The 16,153-nt window shown below is 42.0% G+C and overlaps 2 protein-coding genes across 2 annotated transcripts; one reads left to right on the top strand and one right to left on the bottom strand.

Moving 5' to 3' along the window:
• Window positions 1–432: 432 nt before the first annotated feature.
• Window positions 433–4,963, bottom strand: LOC142640497 (phytosulfokine receptor 2). Its single transcript, XM_075814622.1, has one exon. The coding sequence runs from the start codon at window positions 3,882–3,884 to the stop codon at window positions 723–725; it is 3,162 nt and encodes a 1,053-aa protein (XP_075670737.1). The 5' UTR covers window positions 3,885–4,963; the 3' UTR covers window positions 433–722.
• A 4,024-nt stretch (window positions 4,964–8,987) lies between these two features.
• On the top strand, window positions 8,988–12,067 carry LOC142639650 (uncharacterized). Its single transcript, XM_075813799.1, has 5 exons — window positions 8,988–9,347; window positions 9,711–9,853; window positions 10,144–11,124; window positions 11,260–11,577; window positions 11,815–12,067. Exons 1-5 carry the CDS (start codon window positions 8,988–8,990, stop codon window positions 12,065–12,067), a joined length of 2,055 nt encoding a protein of 684 aa, XP_075669914.1.
• The last annotated feature ends 4,086 nt before the right edge of the window (window positions 12,068–16,153 follow it).

Here is a 16,153-nt window from a genome sequence, read left to right as displayed (position 1 = left end):
AAAAATAAAAAAATAACCATCATGTTTTCTTTCCAAATTATATCAAATAAGAAAAATCAAATCATAACTAAAATAACAATCAATACCCTTCAAATTTTCAATATAAAATAAATTCAAATCCCATAATCCACCAATGAAATCAATCAACGTTGATAAAGCATAAATACTTCATTTAGAATGTCATACTAATGTTGTATCTATGTCGTATTTGTATCATTTCGGTGTTGTATTGGTCATTTGTTACTATAATTTTTCATTATAATTTTTTAAAAATTACTTGTGTCATGTCTGAACCACTACCACTACCATGTCCATAATTCCTAGATCAACATTAATATGATGTTTGCTCTAGAAGAGAAAAATTATGATTTCTTTTGTTTTTTGAGAATCGAATTAATCTTGATTTGCTGTGTAGCATAATTGATATTTTCATTTTTGCAACGCATTGGAAAACATCTGGAATTAATCATAGAAGAATTGATACATTACATGAATACTTATTTTCCAGCAAAAGAAATGGCCAAATAGCCTATGTATACAAAGTTCATCTGTCAGTATACAGTACATACGGCTGTATTTGATAAGAAACCAGTCACTTGTTGAAACTCACCCCAATTCCAAACCTTCAAAATCTCAAGATAACCTTTCTTTACAGGTATACCCTCCATATTTCCTGGCAACCGCAACAGAAAATTCGATCCATAAGAGAAAAGCAATGAAGTTCATTGTTGTGCTTCTTTATATCCAACACCGTTGAGCCACGAAACAACTTGCTCAATAGAGGGCCTTTGTCGTGGATCTCGGTCTAAACATTTACAGGCAATACCAAGCACTTCTAAGAGCTGCTTCTCATGATCCTTATCCCATATTGCTGAATCTATAATTTCTTCCTCCCTCTTCTCAGATTTCATCTGAAACACCCAAGAAACCAAATCCCTGCAGTTTTTGCCTTTGCAAACTTCCACAGGCCTTTTACCAGTAAGAAGCTCGAGAAGAACAACCCCGAAACTATAGACATCACCCCTGATAGTTGCCGTTAAAGTCTGACTATATTCGGGAGGGATATAGCCCAAGGTACCAACCAAATCTGTTGTGACATGAGTATCATACGGTTGCAATAGCCTGGAGAGACCAAAATCAGCCAAATGAGCTTCAAAAATTTCATCCAAAAGAATGTTGCTGGATTTTATGTCTCGGTGGACAATGTTTGGCTCACAACCCTTGTGCAAGTAAGCCAACCCACGAGCTGCGCCTTGAGCTATCTTGAGTCTTGCGTCCCATTTTAAGAGTGAAACCCCATCAACATTCTCATGAAGCCAATAATCCAAGCTTCCATTCTCCATGTAGGAGTAAATTAGCAACCTGTCATTACCATATCGACAATAACCTTGAAGAGCAACAAGGTTCTTATGCTGAGCTCTTGAGAGGGCTTCCACTTCAGCCTGGAATTCACGTTCCATCTGACCACAATCCCCAGAAAGTCTCTTGATTGCAGCTTTTGTCCCATTAGGAAGGTTGGCTTTGTAAACCAGACCAAATCCACCACAACCAATTATGTTCGCTTGGTTGAAATTGTTTGTAGATTTTAACAACTCTGTGACTGTAAGATCTTTACAGTCTGAATTCTGAAAGAGCACCAGCTTTGAAGATCCAAGGGCTTCAGATAACCTGCGTGGCCTGCTGAGTTCCTCATCAAAGTTATCAACTGGATCTCCCACATTCTGCCTGGACATTTTAAGCAGTGCAATTGCAAGTAGCACGGCAACTCCAACACCTATGCTGATTGTTATGCCGAAGATGCTGTTTCGACCAAATTTACTGTTTGAGCCAGATGAAATAGCAGGTCTTGGCCCTGTATGGCCACCGATATCACATGGCGAATCTACCTGCCCACAAAGTCCCAGGTTGCCCTCAAAGCTGGAGCTTGGAAAGATTGAGAACTGTCCCCCAGTTGGAATTGCTCCATACAAGTGATTATATGCCACACTAAACTTTGACAAGAATGTAAGCTTGCTAAATGACAGGGGGATGGATCCAGAAAGATTATTATACGACAAATCCAACAATTCCAAGTTGCTCAACTCTGAAATGGAGCTAGGGATTGTTCCAGTTATGTTGTTCCTGCTCAAATCTAACACATGCAGTGCTTTTAATCGCCCAATTTCAGGTGATATTATTCCACTTATTCTGTTATTGCTCAGGTATATTGCAGGTGGGAAACTTGAGGCCTGGTTGTATTGCAGACCATTAGCACTCTGGTTTCGCTTAACGTATAGTGGAATCCCAGCTGAAGCAGTAAGATTTGATGAACTTCCATTTAAAAAAATGAGGCTCTTTAGCTCTGTCAAACTCTTCGGGATTTCACCTGTGAGAGAGTTATTTGAGAAGTCCAAGTAAAACAAACTTTCCATCTGACCAATCCAGCTGGGGATACTGCCATCCAAGTGATTCCAAGACAAATCCAGGACTCGCAACTGCCTACAACTCAATAGCCAACCTGGGATTTGTCCCTTCAAAGCACAATTCCCAATAGCGAAAAATATCAAACTCTTGAACCCACTCACATTTTGAGGAATTTCCTCGCCATGAAAATTCCTTGTAAGAACAAGAGTGGTGAGATTTTGACATTGCTGAAGCACAGATAGTGCCCCAGTTAGGTTCACAAAGCTGTTGTTCGACAATGAGAGGGACAACAATGATGTAAGCTTTGAAAAATCTTCAGGGATTTGGCCAGTCAATTCATTCTTAGCAAGGCTCAAAATTTTCAATTCACGGCAATTAGATAGAGAATTTGGAAGAGGCCCATAAAACCGATTACTGGCAAGATCAAGTTGGCAGAGGTTGGGCAACCCAGTGAAATTAAGATCAATATGGCCCGTAATCGAATTGTTACGAAGATCAAGCACTTGAAGCTTTGTGCAAAGTGCAAGGGTAGATGGCAATATCCCAGAAAATGAATTTGTGTGTGCAACTAATAGTTCTAGTTTTGTGAGGTTCCCAAACACATCAGGCAGATCACCTGAAAAATGATTTCCAAAAATGACTAAGGTTTTAAGGCTAGAGAGCTTACTCAAGTCCATGCTTAACTGGCCAGAGAAATTGTTTCCAGAGACTGAGAGTTGCTCCAAAGCTGACATAGAATACAAAGAATCAGGAAGAGGCCCTGAAAGGGAATTGCAATCCACATGTAATTGTTGGAGAGAGATGCTGCAATTATCCAAGCCTTCAAGACCGCCCATCAAATGGTTCACAGACACATCAAGAATCTGAATCCCATTTGAGGAATTGCAAATGCGAGAATCAAACCCACCAGCGAATGAATTGTTGCTGATGTTGAACACAACAATATTTGGCAATCCCCCGAGCTCGCGCAAACTCTCATTGAATATGTTGCTAGAGATATTCAGTGTTTGAATGGATTCAAGACCGGAAAGTGCCTTTGAAACTGGTCCTGATAGCATGTTATAGCTCAAATCAAGAACTTCCAGCTGCTTCAAGTTTGAGAGCTCTGCAGGCAATTCACCATTGAGATGATTGCTTGAAAGATCGAGAAATTTCAGATGGTCCAGTCTACCCAAAGAGTGTGAAATTATCCCTTTGAGACCCTTTCTGGAGAGAAGCAACTTGGTCACTCTACTAGTAACTGAGCTACCATTCTTCACATTCTCACAGACAACACCATCCCAACTGCAGCAAATAGATGCACTGGTCCAGGATGTGACAATGGACCCATTTGTGAGGTTTCCTGCAAAGTCCTTGAGCGCCAACAGATCATTTGGATTACAGGATGAGGCTTGGGTTTTCAGACCCAAACATGAACAAAGAAAGCAAGCCAAAAATACCCATTTGAGGAAAGTCATTGCAACAAGCCCCAGCACCACCATTGCTGAAACCAAAGGAGATTTTCCAGTTCAAATCAAGACCAATGCTCCCATAAACTAAACTGAATTTGCTATTGTTTTGCATGCACTGCTTTTCAGAAGCTAAGAAGAATCCAAATGAAGAAACTTTGGATACCCACATGCAAACACCTCCACCAAAAAAATAATAGGACCCAACTTGCAGCTTGCAAACGAAGCAAAACTTACAAGACAATTGAGATCACCAATCCCCACCAGATATCAAATCCCTAGACCAGTAAATTTAGGAACTCAGAAACCAACTTCAATGTGAAAGTGCAAAACAAACACTGCCCCTTATAGAAAGAGAAAAGAGGCCCAGAAGAAGAAACGTTCAAGTGAAGCACCTTAAATACCCACATCCCAGAACACCTCTGAAACCACAAGAAGGCCAACTAACAACAGCTTGCAATTGAAGCAATTAACAGTGACCATTATAAAAAAAGTGAAGCAATAATAAATACCAAGTAGAAGCACTGAGATCCCCAGTCCCCACCAGAAATCAAAACCCTTGACCAAAAATCAAGAACCCAACAACTTATTTTGCTGAACAAGCAACAGAGTCACACTATGACTAACACTAGCACCCCATGAAGAGAGAGAATGAAAAATACCCACTTTGAAGAAACTTAAAACCCACCTCCAAAAACACCAAAGGAGCCGCAAAAGAACAACTTGCAAATCAAGCTACAATACCTGATGTAAAACCAAATGAAACACTGATATCAGATCCCAAGAACAAAGATTTCAGTCACTCAAGCAGAAGAAATGAGAGAAGTTGGGAAAAAGGAAGAAACTTTAACTAAGCTAGTACACCCATGAAAAACCCAAAGAAAGCCCCACCAGTGAAAACCATAAAGATCTGATCTTCATTAACATCACTTGGAAGTGAAATAACAGTAACCTGTAAACTCAACACTGTAGCCACTTTTTCCTCAAATTAGCTGCACCAAATTCAAAACGAGACACGTCTCTCTCACCCTCACTAATATTCAAAGTCTAAAAAGATGACAGAATCTAGAGGAAGAAAAAGGAGCTATAGATATTTCAAATCAAGGAACAGTAATACGAAAACACTGTGTCATGTGTGAGTGCAATTTTCTGATATAGAAAAGGAAAGCTCCTTATCTTGGCTGAGAATCTATATTTTAATGGACAAACAGTTGGGGAGGCAAGTCATTTTTGAAACTGAAGACGCAAGAGCTGACTTTTGGGTTTTCATTTTTTATTTTTTATTTTTATTTTTTTGGTTTTTGCTTCACAGTTTACAAGTCACACATTGTCTCTCCTCTCACAGTCGCTTATATTCAATACCAGCATAATTTGTCTGTTTGTTTTCTACAAAATATTAGTAATAATTGTGAGTGTGAAGTGGTGGGGTTTGGATTAGGTTGGAGTGTTGGAGTTGGACATGTTTGTTTGGTGCGGTCTAACGAGGAAAAAGATATTGCCCCAATCCCACCACCCCCACGTTTACACTTTGCGCGTGCACTCACTGTCCAATCATTTTGTTTTTGTTTGGTAGGCTTGCGACATGGAAAATATGTTGGTGGCCAAGTAATACTTTCCACTCTTGACTATTTTGGCTTTTCGATTCTCACATGTGATTTTTCTTTTAAATTTTTTATTAAGGATATCGAGTCACCCTTAATTCTATGGAAATCATTTTTTTCTTTGACTACTTATACACCATTTTTTTGATAATTGACAGCTTATATTATATTCCATAATTTCTATGGAACTAATTTTTTCAAGATGCAGTGTATGTCTCTTGTTCTTATCCATATCAAATTTTAGGTCAATTAAATATTAATAACTATCTTATACATATCAATAATTACATGTCTACATGGGTCAGATTGGAAGATGTTTTTTCAATCCAACCCAATTATGTCAGATTGAGAAATTTTGAACCCATCAAATTTGTGAAAATCAACCCAACCTGATCCACACGGGTTAGATTGGGTCAGTTAGTTGTATATACATGTTTTTATATCTTGTAAAAACAATGAGTTTTCATAACTTTTTTAATAAATTATTATAATTCATATAATATGGTTAGATTATATTCTAAATTTCCAAATTCATCAAAACTAGTTTTTAACATACCAAAATCAATTAAATTAAAATCATTATTGTGGGTCGTGTTAGCATAAAAACTTGTGCAAAAGTTCATATCTATTTTAGCATAAAAACTAACATTTTCTCTTTTATATTTTATATATATAATTGAAAAAAATAAAAAATAAAAAATAAAATTATTTTTTTTCTATTTTACATATTCACTTTTTAAAATACCACATATCAAATTATCTATCTTACACAACGTTTCATTAAAATACCAATTTTTTTCTTGTGTTTTTTTAATTGTTTCTCTTTCTTCACAAAATTATTATTGTTAGTATAAATTTACATGGTTATTGTAGTAAACTTGTAAATTTACACAATTATACACCTACTGATGTGAGACTTTTTAAACAAAAATGTATAAATTTTATACATTTTTCTATTATATTACTTGAAGAGGAATAGAAATACAGGTGACGGATCGATTTGACTGGGATGTGACGGTATGAGGCTGACAGGTTGATAGTCAACAGATCCAAGCTGCCTGGATGTACAATTGACGGATATAAGCGACACTTGGCAATCATCTGTCTTGCTTAGGCTCCAATGATTCCTAAATGGAATTAACTTGCGCCTCACGATAATCTTTGAAGAATCCCAATACAAGAAGAATTCTAACTAGTAGTGGGTACTGGAATATACGCTAATTAAAGAGGATCTTCCCTAGAAGGAGAAAGCCTGGATACGCAAGAAAAGGAGGCCGACTCTACTATAAATATCTTAAAACCCTCACAAATCAAGGTACGCACAATTTACTCAACTCTGGCATCCTAGGGTTGCGAAAAAAGCTCTAACTTGACCTTTGGAGGGTTTTTGGCCTGCACCACACCGGTGCCCTTTGTTTGGTCTTTTCTTTTGTTGTGCAGGTGTTGTTTCGAGTCAAGTGAGGGCCACGCGACTACTAGTGGACTTTTCTTCATCATTAGTTGGTGCCGTCTGTGGGAAGCATTAGCACTAGAGAGTAATCAACCTTTGCTTTATCCCTAAGACAAAAGTTGAATGATACTCACTCGATCGATGGCAACAACTAACAATCAAGGCGACGAACCGCACACCACAACCTTGGAGAGGCAAGTCCAAATGCTTGCAGCGGCAGTTGAGTGCCTGACCAAGTAGAATTATGATCTGAAGGAGCAACTGCGACAAAGGAATACACGCCCTAGCGCATTGAAGGAAGACCAGGAAGGTGCAAGCATGGATGGGAGGAACCCAGAAGGGCCTGAGGGTAGCAACACTCTGAGCAGACTGGAGCGGCAGGACACTAACCGGCCATCCATCTCAAACACCCTACCACCTCACATAGCAGCTGAGATGCAGGAGATGAGGGAACGGATGGATGTGATGATGAACGCCCTCAGAGGTCGAATCTCCAACAACCTGAACGACCTAGTCCAGAGAACTGACTCGCCTTTCACAGCGCTCGTAAGTTCATGCCCCCTTCTCCCAAAATTTCGCATGCCTCAGGTGGAGAATTACGACGGATCCAAGGACCCATTGGATCACTTGGAATCTTTCAAGACCTTAATGCATCTTCAGGGTGTACCAGATGAGATCATGTGTAGGGCTTTTCCCACCACATTGAAAAGACCTGCGAGGGACTGGTACAGTAGGTTGACGCCTAATTCCATCGGCACTTTCAAGGAATTAGGCGCGCAATTCGTATCACACTTTATCGGGAGTCACCGGTATAAGAAGTCTACCGCGTGTTTGATGAACATTAGATAACGAGAAGACGAGACTCTAAGATCATACATAGCTCGTTTTAACAAGGAAGCCCTCTCAATAGACGAAGCGGATGACAAGATACTTGTAGCAGCATTCACAAATGGGCTGCGAAAGGGTAAGTTCCTATTTTCTCTGTATAAGAACAACCTAAAGACTATGTCCGAAGTGTTTTACAGGGCAACCAAGTACATGAACATAGAAGATGCGTTACTGGCCAGAGAAGAAAAGCCTAGGAAGAGGGATAGACAGGAAGATACAAGAATAGACAAAGGGCGGAAGATGGCAAAAACCGGGGAACGACAGGAGGATAGACAATCAAAATCGCCTACGAGTAAATTCACGAGTTTTACTCCGCTGACCACTCCAATTGACCAAGTGTTAATGCAAATCAAGGATAAAGAAGCCTTGACTTTCCCAGGCAAGCTGAAAGGAGACCCAAAAAAAAGGTCACGAGATAAGTATTGTCGTTTTCATCGAGATCACGGTCACGATACAGCCGACTGCTACGACCTGAAGCAACAGATTGAGGCCCTTATCAGGCAAAGAAAGCTCTAGAGGTTCGTCAGCAAGGACAGGTCAGACCCACCCCAAGGCATAGCAACCCAACGGGAAAACGAGCGCCCAAAGCCCCCGATAGGAGACATTAGGATGATTGTTGAGGGCCCAACAGCTGTTGGGTCGTCTAAAAAGGCCCGCAAAACATATCTAAGGACGGTCCAGAGTGTCCACCTAACGGGTGCAGTCCAAAGATAAGACGAGTCGACAACCCAGTTGTCAAATTTTTAGAAGAGGATGCACGGCGTCTCCACCACCCGCACGATGATGCAATTGTTGTAACTCTGCAAGTAGGAGATTACAATATGCATCGCATTTTGGTTGACAACGAAAGTTCAGCTGATATTCTTTATTACCCTGCATTCCAGCAGATGGGGATCGGAAGAGAGCGACTGATGCCAGCAAATGCACCCCTCGTTGGTTTCGGAGGAATGAGGGTCTACCCCCTTGGCATTATCACATTGTCCGTCATGGTGGGAGACTGCCCCCAACAGATCACCAAGGACGTACCTTTCCTTGTGGTCGATTGCTTGTCTGCCTATAATGCTATTTTCGGACGACCTACCCTCAACACATGGAAGGCTATAACCTCGACCTATCATTTAATGGTCAAGTTCCCGACTGCGTATGGAGTAGGAGAGTTGGGTGGAAATCAGATAGCCACAAGAGGCCACGATAGAGATGGATGACCACATGCAAATGTTGAGCATTGAGGAACAACGAACGGTAGCACAACCAGTGGAAGAGTTAGAAGAAGTGGTCCTCGACGATTCCAGGCCCAAACGGACAACGAGAATTGGTACTTTGACCAGCCAATCAGTCCGACGATCACTTGCAACATTCCTTAAGAAAAACCAAGACATTTTCGCATGGAGTCATGAAGACATGCCAGGAATCGACCCGTCAGTGATGGTCCACTGGCTGAATGACTCACCCTCGTTCTCTCCCGTCCGACAGAAAAAGCGAGTGTTTACCCCTGAACGGGACCGAGCCATAGCTAAGGAAGTACAAAAGTTGCAAGAAGCGGGCTTCATACGCAAGGTATACTACCCTGATTGGTTGGCAAACGTTGTAATGGTCAAGAAGGCCAATGGGAATTGGAGAATGTGTGTCGACTTCATGGATCTGAATAGGGCTTGCCCTAAAGATAGTTACCCACTCCCGCGTATTGATACCTTGGTAGATTCCACTGCAAGACATGAACTCCTAAACTTCATGGATGCCTTCTCCGGCTACAACCAGATCAAGTTGGATGAAGGCGATCAGGAGAAAACTTCATTTGTTTCGAGTCAAGTGAAGGCCACGCAACTACTAGTGGACTTTTCTTCATCATCAGTTGCTACAAAGTAATGCCCTTCGGGCTCAAGAATGCAGGAGCCATATATTAGATATTAATGAATGCAGGATGTTCTCGCACCAGATTGGAAGAAATGTGCAAGTTTACGTAGACGACATGCTAGTGAAGAGCGTCCAAGAGTCCGACCATTTGAGCGACCTCCAGGAGACTTTCAACACTCTTCGGTCTTACAGAATGAAACTGAACCCGAGTAAGTGTGTGTTCGGCGTAATAGCAGGAAAGTTCTTAGGATTTATGGTAACCCTGAGGGGTATCAAAGTGAACCTCGAGAAGGTAAAGGTGATAATGGAATTAGCACCTCAAAAGACGGTAAAGGAAGTTCAAAGTCTGAACGGCAAGATAGCGGCCTTGAATAGATTCGTATCAAGGGCAACAGACAAATGCCTCCTTTTCTTTCGAACTTTGAAAAGATCATTTGAATGGACGGACGAGTGCTAGAAGGCATTTGAAGGCATATCTCTCTTCTCTATCGTTACTCAGCCCATCCAAGCCGGGAGAAGAATTGTTCTTATATCTAGCCGTCTCCACAGCAACCATCAGCATAGCCCTTATGAGGAAGGAAAATAAAATACAAAGGCCTGTATATTTCACAAGCCAAGCTCTCAGAGGAGCGGAAGAAAGGTATCCTCAGATGGAAAAACTCGCCCTTGCATTAGTAACCGCGGCACGGAAACTCAAACCATACTTTCAAGCACATACCATCAATGTCCTCACGGATCAGCCCTTGCAACAAGCAATGAGTAGCCCCGAAGCTGCTGGACGGATGGCATTGTGGACGGTTGAGCTGAGTGAATTTGATATTCGGTATCAGCCACGAGCAGCCATGAAGGGGCAAGTAGTAGCGGATTTTATCGCTGAGTTCACTCTCACAAAAGGCCAAGAGGCAGAGGAGACTCCTATATGGAGAATCCATACAGATGGATCTTCCAATAAACATGCTGGAGGTGCCGGAGTTGTACTCCACACCCCGGAAGGAGATAGGATCAAATGCATGATTCGTCTGGACTTTTCTACCACCAATAACGAAGTGGAATACGAAGCCTTGATAGTTGGACTAGACCTCGCAATAGCAGCAGGAGCTAAGAGTGTGATTGTATACTCCGATTCTCAAGTCGTGACCAGCCAGGTTAATGGGAGCTATGAGTGCAAGAATAAAAGGATGAAGAGGTATCTCGAGGAAGTGAAGGGTCGAACGAGTAACCTCCAAATCAAGATGGTTCAAATCCCAAGGGAGGAGAACCATGATGCTGACCGACTCGCAAAAGCAACTTCAGCAGAACCTATGATCATCCCCAACCAGGTATTATCCTTCGTCCAACTCTCATCATTATTAGATGGCGCTAGCATACAAGAGGTAAGCGGTGAGCATTGTTGGATGACTCCAATAATGGCATATCTCAAGGATTGCAAGTTGCCAGACAACAAAGAGGTCGCAAGAAAGGTGAAGGTTAAAGCTGCCCGGTTCGTTTTGATTAAAGACGTCCTATACAAAAGAGGATTCTCCCGACCGTACCTAAGATGCCTCGACCACGAAGAAGCGAACTACGTCATGAGGGAGGTCCATGAAGGAGTGTGCGGAAACCATTCTGGATGTAGGTCTTTAGTGCACAAGTTACTTCGTGCAGGATACTTCTGGCCAACAATGCAGAATGATGCCAACACATACGTCAGAGCCTGCAACAAGTGCCAACGATTTGAAAATTTCATAAGACAACCAATGAAAGAACTTACCCCTATGACGGCCCCATGGCCATTTGCACAATGGGGATTAGGTCCGTTCCCAACAGCAGTAAGGCAGTTGAAGTTCTTAGTAGTTGGCATTGATTACTTCAACAAATGGGTAGAAGCAGAAGCCTTGGCCACCATTACGGAGAAGAATATCCAAAGTTTTGTATGGAGGAATATTATTTGCAGGTATGGAATTTCGAGGGTGCTGGTTTCGGACAACGAAAAACAATTTGACAACGACGCGTTCAGAGACTTTTGGTCCCAGCTTGGGATCAAGAATCACTACTCATCGCCCGCCCACCCACAGGCCAATGGATAGGTTGAAGTCACGAACCGGTCCTTGCTCAAAAGTATCAAGACCTAGCTCAAAGGGGCAAAGGGCATATGGCCGGACGAGTTGCCAAGTGTTTTATGGGCATACAGGACAACGGCGAGAACACCGACAGGGGAAACACCATTTCGATTGGCATATGGTAATGAGGCCGTCATACCAGAAGAAGTGGGGCTAACAAGCTACAGTGTGGAGAACTACGAAGAGAACAAAAACGACGAAGCCATGCGTTTACAGCTTGATTTTGTGGACGAAGTCTGGGCCGCAGCAGAGCAGAGATTAGCGCAATACCAAGACATAATGGCGAAGCATTACAACTCCAAGGTTAGGCACAGGGATTTCTAGGTGGGAGATCTGGTCTTAAGAAGGGTACTAGGTGCTACAAAAGATGCCTCCCAAGGGAAACTAGGATCTAACTGGGAAAGGCCATATAGAATCATTTCATGGCATAGGAAGGGAACGTACTACTTAGAGACACTAGACGGAAAAAAGCTAAGTCATCCATGGAACATGGAGCACCTGAAGAAGTTCTACTAGTAAGACAAGGGCAAAGACGACAGCAGCATTTACCTCCTCATTTCTAGTTTATCTTTTCTAATAGATAGTTATAGTTTTTATTTCCTACAAGTACTTTTATAGCCAAAAGACGTTTTTCTTATTTTCCATGAACAATGTTCTACCAATCCATGATAATAAGAGGAGTTTATTCCGGGCATATAGAATATATTTTGCTGAAAATCTACCAAGTCCACAAAATGGACAGATTATCCCATGAAGGATGGAAAATTATACAAGTCCGCAAAGTGGACGGATTATCCCATGAAGGATGAAAATTATCCAAGTCCACAAAGTGGAGGGATCCTTCCGTGAAGGATGAGAATTATTCAAGTCCACAAAGTGGACGGATCATCCCATGAAGGATGAGAATTATTTAAGTCCACAAAGTGGACGGATCATTCCATGAAGGATGAGAATTATACAAGTCCACAAAGTGGACAGATCCTCCCATAAAGGATGGAAAATTATTTAAGTCCGCAAAGTAGACGGATCATCCCATGAAGGATGAGAATTATCCAAGTCCACAAAGTGGACGGATCCTCCCATGAAGGATGAGAATTATACAAGTCTATAAAATGGACGGATCCTTTCATAAAGGATGGAAAATTACTCAAGCCCACAAAGTGGACGGATCATCCCATGAAGGATGAAAATTATTCAAGTCCATGGAGTGGACGGATTGTCATATTTAGGTTGAAAATTCTTCATATTCACAGCATGGACAGGTCTACCTATTAAGGATAAAAGTTGTATAGTGTGAACGGATTGTCTTGCAACGGATAAAGTTTTATTCCACGAAATAGGCAAGTTAACCCAAGAATATCCATCCAATTGAACGGTTACAAAATAACCAAAACTACAACCATGAAATGGACGGATTTGTCAAAATAGTTTAACCAAAGTACATAAGAAATGCGACTAGTACAAAAAGTTCAAATAGCACAAAAAACTACGAACTGTTCCTAATACAAAATCAGATATTTTGCTACTCCAAGGCGACGGTGTTACCCTCGTCCACCTCTCTCTGGATTGACGGTTGTTAAGCATTGTTGTCTGCCGTAGTCTCATTTGGAACCCCGCCATCACCAGGATCTCCGCCAAAAAGGTCTTCCGTCGCTTCAGAGTCGACGGGGCGAGCTGGGGTCTGGCCTTCACCATCAATGGAGATATGAGAAAGGTCAAAGTCCAGAAATGAAGCCTTAACTTGACGGATATAGTCATCAAAATCGTCGATAAAAGAAGTCGCCAGTTCACTAACAAGAGCTTCAAAGTCTCGGTACTCTTGGACGGCTTCGATCTTGGCTTGACGAAGGCTTTCTTCTTTGGCCTTTAGTGTTTCCCTCAACAGCTCTACCTCTTTCTCCAAATCAGAACGAGCCTGCTCGGATAACTTAAGCTTTTCTTCATGACGATGTTTCCAGAGCTTCAACTCATCTAACTCTTCACCCGTCACTTTAGACTTCGCACGGACGCGCTCTAAAGTCTTTTCTTGTGTAAGGCAATGGTCCATTAATCCTTTCGCCATAAGGACCCCCTACACCAGTATGAAAGAGTTAGAATCTACATCATCATATGATGGAGATAATAAATTGACGGCACCAACCTGTGCAAGACTATATAAGGCCGTCGCATGATTTCCTAGATCCTCATAGTCTTCATCAGTGAGGATGGAAGTAACTTTGTGGAGGGAAAATTGCGAATCTTCACGGAGTAAGACGGGAGGTCTTTCCTTGACGGGGTCCGGATTGGTCATTAGACCCTTACCTCTGCCTATGCCCAACTTGGGGGGCATCTTTAACTCACCGGACCCCTGAACGGCAGCCAACCCCGTCACCAACTTCTGCTTCTTCGAGTGACGATCAACTTTCTCTGAAGGTTGCCTTTTCGCGTACTAAATGGATAAACCCGTCTTAGGGGGAAGTTTACCTTCTTGTTTCTTCGTAACAGCAGCTTGCTGCTTAATAAGTGCTCTCCTTCTGGCAGCATCCATCTCTGCAAAAAGTGGACGGGCAAAGCATCAACTTATATGAAAACAAAAAAAGCGGACGGGTAAAAGTGACAACCTACAAAAACTTACGTGAACGGACTTGGTTGTCATAATGACGGGCAACAAGTGTAGGCTCGGGACCGTCACAGTACCAATGTATGGTGTCCAAAGTAACTAATTTGATCCACGTCCTCTCTGATAGACGAGTAGTTTGAAATTTTTTTTCAAGAAATCCAAACTGCTCGACGGAGATTGGCGAACGATCGCGAACTGCAACAGTCAACTCTTAGGATAAAACTTCTATAAGGTTTACAGAAATTAAAGAAGACGGCACATACCAGACGGAGGCATAATGCCCCAAGTTGTATCTACAGGCATGTATTCTTGGTCGTCAGGGTGACACATCCAATTGTCACCTTGAAGGAAAAAATATCGATCCTTCCAGTTCCTATTGGAATCTGGTGTTTCACATATTAACCTAAGTACCGGACTTCTCAGAGCAAAACTATACATGCCCTTTGATTGAGCAATCTCCGCAGGACATTAACAATGAAAGAACTCTTCCACTGTCAACCGCCGAGCACCGTCGGACATTAACCCGTATAAAACTTCAACACCTAGAAAAACCCTCCAAGCGTTCGGCGAAATTTGGGTGACGGACAAACCCAAATATTGGAGAAGACGATAGTGCAAGGAACTTAAAGGAAAACGAAGACCCACCTTGAGCATTTGCTCATACACCCCGACATCTTTAAGGCCCTCATAGTAGCACTTCTCGGATTTAGAGGGTAGACGGATACGGATGTTGTCGGGTATCTGGCACTTTTGTCTAAGAGTATTAAAGTGGGATTGTTTGATGGAAGAAACAAAATCGTTCACCATCCACAAGGGGAGAAGGATGAACTCCCTGAGCCCATCTGGACCTATGACGGATTGAACTGGAGGATCTACGCTGTCTAGTTCATCGTTTGAATCATACTCTAACCCGTCTACACCTTGCTCTTCATCCTCCACATCGGACGGAGAGCCGGTTGACGGGTCCCTCTCCTCGCTGGAGGTGCCCAGATCTTCTTGACCTGACGAGAACACCTCCTTATAGCTTGCCCCCTCGCGGACAAACGACTGACCACTTGACGCCTCACTAGACATTTGACACCTACAAGTGACGGATAAAAAAAAAATCCTAAGACTCTCTAGGTCTTTACTAATGGAGGATGGATTAAAGAGAAATGATAATGAGAAATATATAAAATATGTATATATGAAGACATGGATAGAAATAAACGAATACTTATAGCCCAACGATACGTTGATATTGACAGGAAGGAGAGAGACGATATTATAAACTTGATAATGCGACGGAACGGAGTATAGTGGACGACTACTCTCTAATCAAAAAAATATTTCCAAAATGTGAAAATGAGAGGAGTAGAGAGCGTATATATAGATGGAACAACACGGAAGTCGAGGAGACGCTTCGTTTCAAGCGAACCACCTATTAAAACCCGACACGTGCACGTACGACATTAATAAACCAGAGCTATCCTGTCAAATCCATTGCATCCGTTCGGCGTTAAATTTTATACCGTCACTCCATGGGTCCGTGAAAGTATTGTAACGGATCCATAGAGTGAGGGGGCAACTGAAGAGGAATAGAAATACAGGTGACAGATCGATTTGACTGGGATGTGACGGTATGAGGCTGACAGGTTGATAGTCGACAGATCCAAGCTGCCCGGATGTACAGTTGACGGATATAAGCGACACTTGGCAATCATCTATCTTGCTTAGGCTCCAAGGATTCCTAAATGGAATTAACTTGCGCTTCACGATAATCTTTAAAGAATCCCAATACAAGAAGAATTCTAACTAGTAGTGGGTTCTGG

The sequence above is a fragment of the Castanea sativa genome, chromosome 6 (genome assembly GCF_040712315.1).
Source record: "Castanea sativa cultivar Marrone di Chiusa Pesio chromosome 6, ASM4071231v1".
Lineage (NCBI taxonomy): Eukaryota > Viridiplantae > Streptophyta > Magnoliopsida > Fagales > Fagaceae > Castanea > Castanea sativa.
The sequence above is the reverse complement of the archived record's forward strand: the minus strand, read 5'-3'. Positions and strand labels throughout refer to the sequence as shown.